The 15,279-nt window shown below is 27.1% G+C and overlaps 1 protein-coding gene and 1 pseudogene across 1 annotated transcript; both read right to left on the minus strand.

Annotated features, from left to right (window-relative positions):
- Window positions 1-1,917: 1,917 nt before the first annotated feature.
- On the minus strand, window positions 1,918-2,817 carry LOC110634292 (lipoxygenase 1, chloroplastic-like; annotated as a pseudogene).
- Window positions 2,818-7,757: 4,940 nt separating this feature from the next.
- Window positions 7,758-13,046, minus strand: LOC110634276 (linoleate 13S-lipoxygenase 3-1, chloroplastic). The gene is made up of 8 exons (XM_021783216.2): window positions 12,478-13,046; window positions 11,878-12,158; window positions 10,903-11,140; window positions 10,479-10,811; window positions 9,756-9,949; window positions 9,349-9,650; window positions 8,979-9,245; window positions 7,758-8,743 (listed from the first exon to the last, which is right to left on the minus strand). Exons 1-8 carry the CDS (start codon window positions 12,872-12,874, stop codon window positions 7,987-7,989), a joined length of 2,769 nt encoding a protein of 922 aa, XP_021638908.2. The 5' UTR covers window positions 12,875-13,046; the 3' UTR covers window positions 7,758-7,986.
- Window positions 13,047-15,279: the final 2,233 nt, after the last annotated feature.

Raw genomic sequence — 15,279 nt, forward strand, 5'->3', positions numbered from 1 at the left:
AAAAATTTTTAAATATCTTTTCATAAAAATCAAATTCTAATATTTAATTATAAAAAATCTTATCACTATTTACTCAACTTGTATTATTATATAAATACACACACCTACCAATCCTTGAAAACTAATTTCTAAAGCATAATAATGGAAATATATAAAACTTTACAACTATATAACAATACAAAAATAATTAATTAATTTGGGTCAACACCGATATAGCGGTAATTCACAGCAATTGTCTAGAAATTGATCTTCATGACTTCAAGAAAATTTCACGAAATTAGATGGACTACTCGATGACAATTTCATTTTAAAAATATAAATTATTTTTAAAAATAAATATATATAATTTATTCTTAAAAAATACAACAAATTATCAAAATTGCATTAAAATAATTCTCTTTTATCCTTCGTTTTTTAAATCATTACACAATAATTTCATTATTAATATTTGCAAAGACTCTCATTTAAAAATATAATGTCTAAATTAACAATATTTTAATTGAAAATTGAGCCTATAATTTAAAAATTGACATAGTTTCCTAATTTTTTGTATTAATAAATTTATTAATAACTAAAAATTTCAAGTATCAAAATTGTTTTCTAAATTACCTAAACTTTAACATTAGATTAAAAAAATGAAATTAGATATAATGTTCATTAAAATTATATACTCATCACCTCTAAAATTTATAAAAATTCATTAACTTAGATTATTAAAAAAAAAAAACCCATTTTATTGAAACATCTCACTAATCTAATTAAAGAGAAAAAAAAAAAAGAATATATTTATCTAGAGATAGAATACACTAAAAAATTATATATAATCATATTAAAAAAAATTGAAAGTTTAGTTGAATAAAATTGAAATTAAATTTAGTGGTTAGAATAGAATTGACAATTAAAAATTATAAATAAAATTAAAAAATATATATATACATGTGAAAATGCTTAACTTTTTTTAGTCATTTGGGTTTAATTTTGTAAAGAGAAATAAATACTTGACCTCAACATGATTTGATGGATTAATTAATCTTTGGTGACACATTAATTTTGGAGATTTACAATTAGAGACAGTCCTATCAAGGATCCTTTGTTTTTAGCCTTGAAATGAGAAAAGGCAAGGCACCCATTTGTTATTTCTTTAAGATTATATATCATTCTCCACTACAAGTAAGTTGGTCCAATATCTAAAAGGCAAAGTCTCCATTATCGTGTACTTTTCTTTTCTTGGTAGAAGGATTATCAATTTAAAATTAGAATCTGTGGCTTCTCCCCAAGGTGATTTTGTCAACAAAATGATATCATTCCTCAAACGCCAAGGTGATTTCATGATGTTAGGTTTACCTAAATAATTATCTATATACTAATCACAATTATTATTTTCTTTTTTAATTTTCTTATTGTTTGTTTGAATTAAATTAAGCTTACGATAAGATTATGTAGATGAATATTAACATGAGAATGTCATCGCTTTGATCCTATATTAGTTTAAATTTTATACATTTAATTACAGTTCAAATTAAAATTAAATCAATAACTCATAATTAAATTTGATTAAATTTAAATTAATTAATATCATATTTAAATTAAATTAAAGTCAACAATTTCAATCCAGTTTGCATTTTTGTAGATTAAAGAGCCCAACATGCCATGCTTTTCTAATTGTAGGATTTATGCTGATTGGCCCTCCGATGAGACTCATTCGTGTTGAAGGGTTAATACTTAACAGACTCACAGTTCCATTGCAAAGTAAGAAAAGCAGAGGCAAAAAGATTAAAAATTCTCACTCTATTGCACTCTATTGCATATACAATATATAAATACAAATAATATAAAAATGACCCTGTACTTGGAACTTACTACAATTTTGAGCCAACTCAAAAGCATATTGCACTATATTATAGTCACATTTTTTACTCATATTGACACACTATTTGGTACGCCTCTACAAGTTATCCCTGGTGGTGAGCTAGGTACTAATAATTCATATAGTAAAATTTTTGCTCCGCACCGATTTCTAGAGTTAGGATCTATGTTCCTTTTTTTGATCTTTTTCTCTATTCGTTTCATCTCTGCTGAGAACTCATAAAATGATTTGATTATTTCAGCATCACCAGACCAAATCAATGACTGTTATTATTCATCTAAGTATTTCTCGTTCGATTAGTGTGTCGATAAGATGTCTGTCATAATTATATATTTTGTTGCTTTTAACAGATTGGGCAATGCTGACAGGAAATACTTTTTTGGATCAGCTACGAAACTTGCATATTCTGTATCATTTTCTCCTGGGATTAATTTTCTCATTAGGGATGGTCTATTAGGCACAAAGCCCCCATAAGGATACCGCCCAAAATTGAGGGCAGCATGTTGACCAGATGCAAGCCAAATGGCGGTGGTGAGGATTGAAACAAGATCATCAACGCTGGCTAATGTGGGCCACCATGCTGCTTGTTTGAATCAGCGTGGCCCACATTGACAGACTCAGCAATCCAAGCTTGTCGCTCTTTGTCATTACAAATAAGGCTTGAATTAGGGTAATACCGGTTCACATAGCTGCGGACCCAGTTCTCTATTGCAGACCAGATTAGAAGCCCATCTTGAGCATACGGATACATTAATTAGAAGCTTCAGGCCATGTGGATTGTCCTCAACAGGACCCCTCACAGCTGCTCTTTTTAAGTTAACCTTTCTGTGCTGCAAGGGCACCAAAATTGGTTTCGCCAAGAAGTGATTCTCTTGATGAAAACTACGGTTAAACAGCACTTTAGACGACTTTGATACAATTGATGATTTATCAATCAATGAACTACCCATGATTTCTTTAGTTAGTGCCATCTTGTCTTCCTCTCCTTCCTTGTCTGTGTAATTAAATTGTTAAATAATTTGCCTCTTCAGAGAAAGATGAGAAGAAGATGCGAATTATCCGTGCTAGTGCCTAGTGCTACTGCTGTTCTTACTTGACGATGAGTTCCTTCTCTTCTTATCCCTCTCTATATATACACAAGAAAGACGGAACACAGAAAAAGCTGTGCACGGCGGCACAGGGGATCTCACCGTCAAATTAATTCAGCTGTCTTTTTTTTCTCTGTTTTTTTTTCTATATTTTCAAATTAATTTTTTTTCATAAGCTCATTATTTATTAATTTTTAAATAATTTTAAAATATTTTAATAAAACTGTTTTTTTAATAATTTATAAATTCTCAAAGATAATTAAATAATATTATGTAAATAATTAATTATTAAATTATTAATATAATATTTCAATAGAATCAAATTTTTATTGATAAATAAATAAGATATTATTTTTAATATTTAGATTAATTTATTAATTTTTTTAAAAAAATAAAAAGGATCTTTTTACTATTCAGATTAATATGATAAGTTATTGAGTTTTTATCTTTTTTTTAGAATAATTTGATTTGTTTAATTTAATTTTACTATTTGGTGTCGTTTACTCGGAAAAATAATTTTTAAAAATAGGCTGCCGAGTCAAACGAGTTTCCAAGTAAAAGGAGCGCGATTTTTTCAAAAAAAAAAAATAAATTAATAATATAATTATTAAATAATTATTTATTTTAAAATTATTATTAGATAATTATTATTTAATAAGACCAATTTATATATATTCATTTAAACTTTATTAGCTGTTCATTTCACGTTTAACATCTTATATAAAATCATAATTATATTTTGTAATTTTAAGAACTAAATAAAGGTTTTTCTCTATTTTTATGCTTTCTTTTTTATCTTAGCATACTTTTTTTAAGTAATAATTTATTTATTAATTTATTAATATATAAATTTAATATGTATAAAAAAATAAAATTCAACACTTCAAAAATTTTTTTTTAATATTTTTAAAGAAAATTATTATATGAACTCAAAGTGAGAAAGATAGTGCTTCCTTAAAAATAAAAGTTAATTTTTCTTGATTTTAGAAAAATAAGACCTTTTTATTTAGATATATATATATCAAACACACCCAATAATTTCTTTATTTTTTATGTCTTCTTAAGATAATTATGTCAATAAAATAATATAATTTATCAAAGCGCTATAATAACTTTCAGTATGTTATGTTTACATAAATAATTATCAAAATTATTTCTTTCATTTTATCACTGTTTATTTGAATAAAATTATGCTTGCAGTATGAATATTAATACAAGAACGTCATGGCTTTGATACTACATTAGTTTAAATTTTTTGCATTTAGGTACCGCTCAATTCTAAATCAAATCAATCAAATTCAAAATTAAAATTGATTAAATTTAAATTAATTAAAATTATATTTACATAAAATTTTTTAAAAAAATTTATTTAATCTCTATATTTTAATAAAATTAATTATTTAATCTACATATTTAAAAAAATATATTATTTAATCATAATATTTTAATTTCATAAACTATTTAATTTCTCCGCTAATTTTTTCATTATTCATACTATTTGAACTACTATTTAATTCTTCTATTTAAAAAAATTAATTAATTAATTATTATATTTTAGAAAATACTACTATTTAATCTATTTATTTTAGTGAAATTAATTAGTTGATTCATATATTTTAAAAAATATATTTTTGAATAAAAATAAAAATTTTATTATGTAAATATTAAATTTGAATATACATTTTTTTTAATTTCTAATTCCTTAGGCATTATTTTGCGTTTTCTATATTGTAAAATAATTTTTTTTGATTATTTAGAAATTTAAAAAAATTAATTAATTTTTTTGTGTGAATAGTTTATACTATTTTTATCAATAAATAAAAATAAAGAGAGAATTAGGCTCATTTATTTCACGAAAACTATTTTTTTTGAAAAATATTTTCTAAATTTTGTAGTGTTTGACACACTCAAAAAAAGTATTTTTCTGATCAAAAGGAAAATTAAGTCATTTTTAAGGAAAATAATTTTTTTAAAAGAGAAAATTTTCTATTTTTTAAACTTTGGTAATTTTGTAAAAATATAAAAACATATATATATATATATGAAATAAGCACATATAATTAATTTAATATTACAATCAAATAATAAAAAATAATTTTATAAAAAATATATTTTTATAAACTATTTTTCACAAAAAATATTTTTCATATACAAAAATAAATGCAACCTGAGAGAAGGATATGGATGTAGAGAGAAGAAACATAGAAAGAGATAAATAAGTAAGGATAATAAGAAGAAAAATTATGATAGTTTATGTATAAAAAATAATTATGAGATTAAATAGTTAACGGAGTCAAATTAGGGAGGATAAGAGAGAAATAAGGTAGAAAGAATTAAAATAATTTAGATATAAAAAATAATTATAAGACTCAATAATTAATGAGATCAAATTACATAGATTAATTAATATAATTTTTTGAAACATAAAAAATAATTAATTAAATTTATTAAAATAAAAAAATTAAATAATAACTTAATCAGTATTAACTAATAAAAAATTGGCGAATAAAAATTAAGGGATGGACTAAATAATTTAATTGAAAACAAAATATAAAAATTAAATAACATATTTTTTCAAAAAATAAAGACGAAATAATTGATTTCATAACATTATTTTACACTAAATTTAAAATCACAAATTTCAAACCAAACCGTGGCGGCCCTACCTAAATGGATATGCGAAAGAGAATGCAAAGGATTCACCTGAAGATGCAAATTAGTAGAAAAGTAAAGAGCCCCAACATGCCATGCTTTTCCAAATGCCCAACTGTTATTTGAAGACTGATTTTTTATTTTTTTAAAACGGATGGCCAAATGCATTATTCTCTCATCAATATTTTTATATTTATCTATTTATAATTTATTTAAATTATAATTGAAAAGTGAATTTATAAACAAATAAAAATATTTTTAAAAATTTATGTTATTTATAATATTAAAATTTTAATACTATAAAAATATAATCAAGTTAAAAATTTATTAAAACAAAAATATAGATAAAATTTGTTTTCTATTACAATTCCATTTGATATAAAATTCAAAAAACATAATAATTAAACTAAAATTTTAAAAAATAAATATATTATTAATAAAAAAGAAAAAAAAATACTTTTTTAGTGTAAAAAAACTTTTTTCTATATAAGTCTTCATTGACTTTTTTTAAATAATATAGCCTAAAAAAATTCTAATAATTACCAAAATCATATATTTTAATAATAGTAAATGAAAATCAATTCAAAAATTCTTAATTTGAGAATATATAAATTTATGTATGGAAATTAGATTATATATAAATACATTAGAAGTTTTATTTCATTTTATGTATAATACAAAAATTAAAGAGTAATAAAATATATTAAAAATAAAATAAATTAAATATTTTATAATAAATAAATTAAAATAATAATATTGTTTATAAAATTGTGAATATTAAATAAAACTAATTACACATTTTTTTAGAACTTCTTTCAAAATTATAAATTATAAAAAATTAAAATAAATTATATATAATCTAAATCAACTAGAGATGAATATTAATTTTAAGAACTAATTAAAAGTATAGTTTCCAATGAATTTTATTTTATTTTGATAAAAAAAATGCTAACAAATAAGTCATTAATCACAATTAAAACTAAATTTAATTAATTTATTTGCTTATATATTTATATTATTATAATTATGTTATAATTTTAGTTTTTTTAAAAATTGCTATTGTAGCTATAAATTAATTAATTAAATGGATATCTATATTATTATACTCATTAGTGTTTTTTTCTCATCTTTATTATTATTTTTTTAAGCATTGAAGGTAAAGGTGTGCACTATTTTAATTCTCAATGAGAATTAAAATTGAAAAAAAATAATACTGTTAGAATTCAACCATAACAGTCTATACACATTTTACTATTTTAATAAAATTTTATTTTTATCAATAATTAAATTATACCAAAAACTATATTATACTGTGCCAAATAAAAAAAATAAAGTAAAAAAAATCAAATTTATACATATATTTTTTTCATATTTTTTAAATATTTATATAATTTTAATATAATTATATGTTCATGTATAATATATTTATAATAATAGATTATATATATTGTAATATTATAAAAAAGTGTGAAGGAGAGGAAACATTGAAATTATCAAAAAATACTCATAGTAATTTAATATTATGATAATAAAAAATTAATTTTATTTTAATTAGTTAATAAAATTAAAATAATCAATATATTTAATAAATTTTAATTAACAAATTCCTAATATGGAATAGGAATCCTAATAGATCATTTCATAGTCAATTTCTGGTGTACTAATTCTACAAGTTTTAGGCCACATAAATACTCAATATAAATAAAAAAAATTAATTTGATTGATTAAGAAAAATAAGAATAATTTTAATTAGTTGAAATAAAATAATAATAATAATAATAATAATAATAATAATAATAATAATTTTAGTTGATTGGATAATTTGATTGGTTGCTGCATGCCACAAACTTGGTAGAATACCTTCAGAGATGGAACCTTACATATGTGATAGAAATTAAATTCGTTACTTTTTCTTTCTGTCGTGTTTTACTGAACAAGTGATATATATATATATATATATATATATATATATATATATATATATATATATATATATATATATATATATATATATATATATAGGAACAATGATGAAACAAACCATCAAATTTAGGGTCATAAGAGAATTTATCAGTTTTTATTGGCCCTGAAGGGTTAATACTTAACAGAGTCACAGCTCCATTGCAAAGTAAAAAAAGCAGAGGCAAAAAGATTAAAAATTCTCACTCTTTCACATGAGCACAAGATTATGACATATAGATTTGCTTATTGCGCTCTATTGCATATACAATCCTATGTTAAGAGTTCCACTAAGTGCACCCTACACTTGCACAATATATAAATACAATTTATATAAGATTGGTCTTATGTTTGGAACTAACTAAAATCTTGAAACAACTCAAACACATATTGAACTATTATTATAGTCACATTTTTTACTCATATCGACACACTATTTGGTACGCCTCTACATGTTACTCCTGGTGATGAGCTTGGTGCTAGTAATTCATATGGCAATACCCCTGCTCCACATCGGTTTCTAAAGTTAGGATCTAAGTTTCTTCTGTCGATCTCATTCTCTATCCGTCTCATCTCTGCGGAGAACTCATAAAATGACTCGATTATTTCAGCATCACCAGACCAAATCGATGGCTGTTGTCGTTCACCTAGGTATTCCTCATCCGGTGAGTGTGTCGATAAAGTGTCTACCACAGCCATAAATTTTGTTGCTTGTAACAGACTCGGCAATGCTGACAGGAAATATTTTTGTGGATCAGCTACGAGACTTGCATATTCTGTGTCATTTTCTTCTGGGATTAATCTTCTCATTAACGGTGGTCTATTAGGCACATAGCCCCCATAAGGATACTGCCCAAAATTAAGGGCAGCATGTTGAGCAGATGCAAGCCAAATGATGGTGGTGAGGATTGAAACAAGATCATCAACGCTGGCTAATGTGGGCCACCATTCTGCAAGTTTGAGATCAGCGTGGCCCACATTGACAGACTCAGCATACCAAGCTTGTAGCTCTTTATCGTTACAAATTAGGCTTGAATTAGGGTAATACCGGTTCACATAGCTGCGAACCCAGTTCTCTATTGCATACCAGATTAGAAGCCCATCTTGCGCATATGGATAGTCCTCAATTAGAAGCTTCAGGCCATGTGGTTGGGTTGGGTCAGGTACAGCCATACCCCTGCAAGGTAACAAGGACCATTATTAGATTCTCCCAAGATTTTCATACACCAAAATGTCCAAGACATAATTTTGATCTAGAAATTTTTCTCCTTTTCTTTTTCTTTCTATCGTCTCTTCTTGCCCTATTTAACAAAATTTTGTTACATGGTTGATCATGTTTTTTCATTTTTTTGTAGTTCAAGCTACGCATTAGTTAATGATATCTTCAAAATTTGTTATTATATTATATATACCTGCGAATGAGATCAGCAGGAAGGCCTTCCATGTCGAATCGCCAAAAGTTCTTATATGCAGCAGCGCTTATCTCCATGCAGTAACGGCCAGGAGTGAAGCAGGATTCAATAACACCATCAGCATTGATTAAACTTTGGCGGGCTAGGGCATTGATCTCTAGGGTGTATCTCATGTGTGGATCTAAAAGCTTAAATATGGGGTGCATTGCACTCAATTGCCTATGCGCTGCTAGTATAAATGGCTCCAGGCAGGCATGTGTACGTAGCCTGTGATCACAATAACATTTCAGGTGACTAATTAGCTAAAATCAAGAATTAAATTTGAGCTTCAAAAACTATAGTGACCAACTTTCTAGATTTTCATTCTTACCAGTGATTAACTAGTTGATGAACCCCAGCATCATTGGAGCAAACGTGAGCCTTGGCAAGTTGCCATATCCAGTTTGTAGTTGCGTCTACAGGAGGTGTAACTACTCGCTTTGATTGGGAACTTGGTCCGACATGTGGAAGACTAAGCTCTATAGCAATGGGCTTGAGTGTCCCAAGGGGGGTCAAGAAAAATATGGTTCGAGTTGCATATGCTTTTCTACTGTCAAGGGCATTAATGCGGTCCAAAAATGGGAGATAAATATCATGATAATCCACTATAAACAGTTTATTTTCCTCCAAGGCCTGCAATAATGGTCACAAAACATTCAATTATGTTTGGGCTTAACTTGTAAATCATTTCCAGATTTTATAGTCTTTAACTTGGCAAAAGAAAAAGGGGATGATTACCTCTTTAACAGACATGCCATTCAGATGTCCTATAATGTGCTCTTCTTTAAGAGCAGACTCCTGTGGACCGTAGATTTCAGGATCAAGATTGCTTTTTGGTGGAAAAGCCTTCAGCCTCTCAATGTTGACAGGGTTAACCCCTGAGATTGCTTGACGGGCAAATTCGTCATCTCGCAACCAGGCAAACTTGTCCTCTGCACATGGGAATTACATCTAGATTAGCAAAAGCAATACTAGATTTTGATTAAAATAACCATGTAATCATACACCAACAAGAGAAATGCGTTACTAAAAATATACATTTCCTTACAAGTGGAAAATGGCAAAAGCACAAGGTATTGAAAACTCATCCCCAGCACATTTTTAAAACCATCTAAGCCTGGCTTCCAATAGGCAACCAGTCAGAGGAAAGGGACAAGAAATGGTGGACATTTTTCTCTGTTGCTAGCAACAAATGCTAGACATGCATATTCTTCTTTTTAAGAGCTGTTAAAGTAGCACAAATTTTTGTTCTAAAATTTTTATCTGTGACTTGGCTCCCACTAAATGATAAATGGGCAGTGGTAAAAAAAACAAAAAAACAAAAAAAAACAAATAATGCACCATGACCATACCCAGTCTCACCACTTGTGGTGTTGAAGTGGCAGGTTAAAATTTGATGTTGTCCAACCAAAGTAATAAATATTGACAGGGAAAATGGAGACAATGAAAGAAGGTACTCACTAGAAATAACCTTGGGTGTGTCATATCTGAGAAGTCCCTCACTAGATTCCTGAATCCTGGTAACTGCCTTTGGCAATGGTAGACTTCTCCAGATTTCATCTTGAAGCCCTACTTTAAGAAGCAAACCCTCCTTGTAGAGGATATCAATGTCCGAAAATGCGTTGAAGTCATGGTTCTCAGCAGAAATGGTGGCCTTTAAGGATGGTATCAGAGTATGAAGCACTGCCTTAAGCCTCCCAGCTGAGAATGTCTTTTGTTTAGACTCCTCAAATTGTTCATCTCTAGGCACATAAATTGGCGAGGGCTTCTCCACACGACTTTCTGCATTTATATCTGGTGCATATATAATAAAGAATTAGGACATTCACATCATTCAAAAATTTTAAGTTATTAATTATCCAAAAAATGGTGATAGAAAACTGACTTGTATCAGTTGGGCAACGGCCGGTGCGACACCGTCTTGGATATGGCATGTTTTCACCTCCAAGTTTTGGCCTAGCAAACTCAATACCCTTGTCAGGATTTCCCAAATCATTGTAGACATCAAAGTCATAAATCCTGTCTGATAACTTTCTCTCTCCTTGGCCATCACCTCTGATATCTCTTAGTTCTGTTTCTCTTAACACTCTTAGTCCAGCAGGTGTCTCAGTTGGCAAATATGGCTGCTCAAACAAATTAATGACAAATTAAACTTTTGATTTTTACACCCAAATCATACAGGGAATGAAATAGTTGTTTCTTTGAAACTGTCATGGAAGCTCATTTATGACAGGAGTTAATAATCAAAACAAGAAATTAAACACAAACATCTTGACCCATTCATATTCTAGTTGCTTGAAGCTCATAGGTCCAAGGTGTATTCTGGAGAAGTGGCCCATCCCAGTACAGGGGAATCTCAATAAAGACTTACTGTTGCCAGTGAATACTGATTTTCGTTTTCTTTTTCTTTGTCGTTTACTGATTAAGGGAGTATTCCATTAGTTTACAACCTTTGAAGGCACATGATACAGTTCAACTTTATTTCAGTGAAAATGAACTTCCAACTAAAAAATCTAATTTCAAAAAAAAAATTATTAGATAAAATATAATTACCAAGTAAAATTCATCAATCAAATAGCACCATACAAAAAGAGACGGAAAAACAGCACCAAAAAAAAAAAGAGAAGGAAAAAGAAAATTCAAACCAAGAGTCAATAAGATCAGGCTTTGAATGGTTCCTTTTTTTTTCATTTGAAAAAAATTCAAAACCTAAAATATTTCAAATTTGACCTTATAAAAATGTTTTGTTCAACAAGAACAATAATATGCAAAAATCGTCTGTCTGGCATTTTCCCGCAAGTCTTTAAGTTGATTAAAAAAAAAAAACCATCAAGTTTAGAAAAAAATCAATGATAAGTACCTCATTAGAGAAAAATATCCTATTTGCAGGATGATCTTTCTTGGATTGTACCCAGGAGTTGCAAGGGAAATGCACTGGACCGCAAGCAAATCCTTCAAGGGTGATCGTCTCCAAGAAAAACTCCTTCTGGTGCTTGTTGCTCACTGTAATTGCTCCAGGCACCCCAAAATTGGAATCCACTAGAAATTCAGCTGTATAATGGACCCTCTCAGCTTTGACATTTGATTTCTTGGACCAGTCCTTCAACACAGCTGCCTTGCTTTTCTTCGGTGCCTTGGTTTCTACAACAATCAATTTTCAACATCATTATTAATTTTGATCATCCATATAAACAAGGCTCAATTATGCTGAACAAGCATTGCTTGTATAAGAATCAATATACAATATTTTTTTTCTCAGCTTTAGACAAAATTTTGAGGCCCAAAAGAGGAAAGCTGAAACCCACCTGAAGAATTAGGTTCTTTACCTCAAAACCAGCCATAAAAAATAAGGAAACCGAAATCATGATAAAATAGTCAAGTATTTAACAAAACATCCAAGCATTAACATTTACCATTTCCCAATTCCCCACTACCGAGAAAGAGAAGTAAAAAGGCTTACTTGGATCAACTTCAGTACTAATGAGCTCCAAAACAACATTTCTCCCAATCTTGTCAGCGAAAGCATCCCAGTGCTTGGCAATGGTGTCCTTCAAATCCTCCTTGTGCTTGTTTCTCACGGTGACAACAGCTCTCACCTTGAACGTCACTGGCTTTTCGGGCACAGTATCTGTTTTACTATTGGCTTTGATCAAATCTTCACTAATAGCTGCAACAGGACCCCTCACAGCTGCTCTTTTTAAGTTAACCTTTCTGTGTTGCAAAGGCATCAAAACTGGTTTCGCCAAGAACTGATTCTTTTGACGAAAACTATGGTTAAAGAGCACTTTAGACGACCTTGATACATATGATGATTTATCAATCAAAGAACTACCCATAATTTCTTTAGCAAGTGCCATCTTGTTTTCCTTTCCTCCTTCTCTGTGCAATTATATTGTTAAATATTTTGCCTCTGCAGAGAAAGATGAGAAGAAGATGCAAATGAACTGTGCGCTCAAAGCAAAAAAGGAAAAGTTATCTGTGCGCCAGGCTGGTACTAGTGCTGGTCTCAGTAGTTGATGATGAGTTGCCTGTCTCTTCCCTATATATATATATATGCACACACAATAGAGAGGGAGCGAAGAAAAAGCTGTGCACAGGGGATCTCACCGTCCACACGTTTTTCAAATTCAGCTGTTCTTTTTTTTCATCTGTTTGTTCATATTTTCAAAATAATTTTTTTAATGATCTCATTATTTATAATTTTAAAATATTTTTAATAAAATTAATTTTTAAATAATTTATAAATTCTTCAGAGAATTAAATTCTAAGAAATTAAATAACTTCCCTTCAGTAATTTTATATGAAAAATTAATTATTGAATTATTATCTTTATTATTTAGATTAATTTATTAATTTTCATAATAGAGGTTTTTTTTTTTAGAATAAACTTATTTGTTTTAATTTAATTTTACTTCTTGATTTTGTTTACTTGAAAAAAAAGGCTGCCGAGTCAAAGCCAGTTTCCGGGTTTCAGAGTAAGGAACGCGGTTGTAGAGGAAGGAAATGGGAAAGCGAGAAAATATTTTATACAAAAGGACGCAAATATCCTTGCCTTGCATAGAACTGGCAATCATGTCCCTATTCATTAAAAAGTAATTTTATTTTCTTTAATTGAATGGATAAAGTAACTTAAAAATATAATAAAATTAATGAAATTAACTTTGATTGGCTAAAAAGTATAATTGTTGTGAATCTAAAGATTAAACGTCACAATTGATTATTTACATTTTTTTTTAGCAATTTATGGGTTTGTGAGCAAATTGCATCTCTACCATGCACATTTTTGGATCCGATGATGATATACCATATGTGGATTGAATTCATCATTGTATTTTTTCGATTTCCTCCCTCTATAACAAAATTTTTTTTTAATAGCTAATTTTAGGTCTAATTAATTTTTATATAAAATATATAAAAAGTGAAAGATTTCTTATTTAAGTTCCTAGTTATTTATTGATAAATATTAAATGAATAAATTTTTAAATTTGTGTTTATAGACAAATTTTGAGTTCATATATTATCTTTTTAGTGAATTTTATTGTGTTTCTCTTATTTTATACAGTTATTATGTGTGTTTATTGATTAATTTTTTTTTATTTTTTAAAAATAAGTGTTGTATGAAAATTTCGATTCTTCGTTCATTAGTAGATTTAAATTTAAAAGCTATCTAATGAGACTTGTAAAAGAACTATAAAATTAAAGAATAAAGCTCACAACTCTCCTATTGGTCAATATATATACTTTTTTAATATTATTAAATTTTTCAAATTTTTTATATAAGTGGTTGATTTTACTTAGGCAAAATTGTACTCTATTTTCAATTAATGAAAAATCTTTAATTTTTCATAAGAAAGTTTTTTTTATTAATATGCTACTCAAATTTAGATTTTCAATTTATCATTTTAAAATAAATATTTTCTGATTAATTGATGATCTAATTAATAAGAATGTAAATTTTTATTTCTTACTAATTAGAATTTAAATTTTTAAAAAGCAAATTGAAATTATTTTAAAAATTTTAAATGCATTAGACTAATATTAGAGAGTGCATTTTTAATATATATATATATATATATATATGAGATTTTTTTTTTTTTCTAAAACTTCACTTAAGTGTAGAATCAATTTATTATATATTTAAAAATTTTAAATATTTCCAATACAATATTTAAATGTTCTATCAATTGTTTTGTCTATTAGAAATTTGTATGTTTATGCTTAGATTAAATGGAAAAAAAGAAAAAAAAAAGTTAAAAGTTATAATTTTGTAATCTATGTTTTAAGTACTTTTATATAAAAGTAATGGTTTTCTATCATCACTTTTATATATAGAGAGATGTTTTGCTTTGTAGCATAATGATTTTCTATCTTTTCCTCCATGCATAATAGTTATGGTCCAACCACTTTAGCTTCATTATGTTTTTTTTTTTTTTTTCTTCTTCATCATCATCATTATTTAAGAGTACAAGTAAAATAAGTATTTGCAAGCCTCAAGAATATGCTTTAAACTCTTTGATTAAATAATCGGGAACAAATCTATTAATTTAGGATATGCTTAGCTAATATCATTCTTTTTTTTTTTTAATTCTTGAAAGCTGAAAATTAAATTTTGATTTGTGTTACCAGTTTTCTTGAAAGTTTAAATAAATAATATTAAATTGGATGACTAATTTACCATTAGATTACAGTTTCATAAAAAAAAATAAATTATTATCTATTTAATTAGTAAAAAAAAGAGTTATTTTTCTTATTAATCCGAAAA

The sequence above is a fragment of the Hevea brasiliensis genome, chromosome 1 (assembly GCF_030052815.1).
Source record: "Hevea brasiliensis isolate MT/VB/25A 57/8 chromosome 1, ASM3005281v1, whole genome shotgun sequence".
Taxonomy (NCBI): Eukaryota; Viridiplantae; Streptophyta; class Magnoliopsida; order Malpighiales; family Euphorbiaceae; genus Hevea; species Hevea brasiliensis.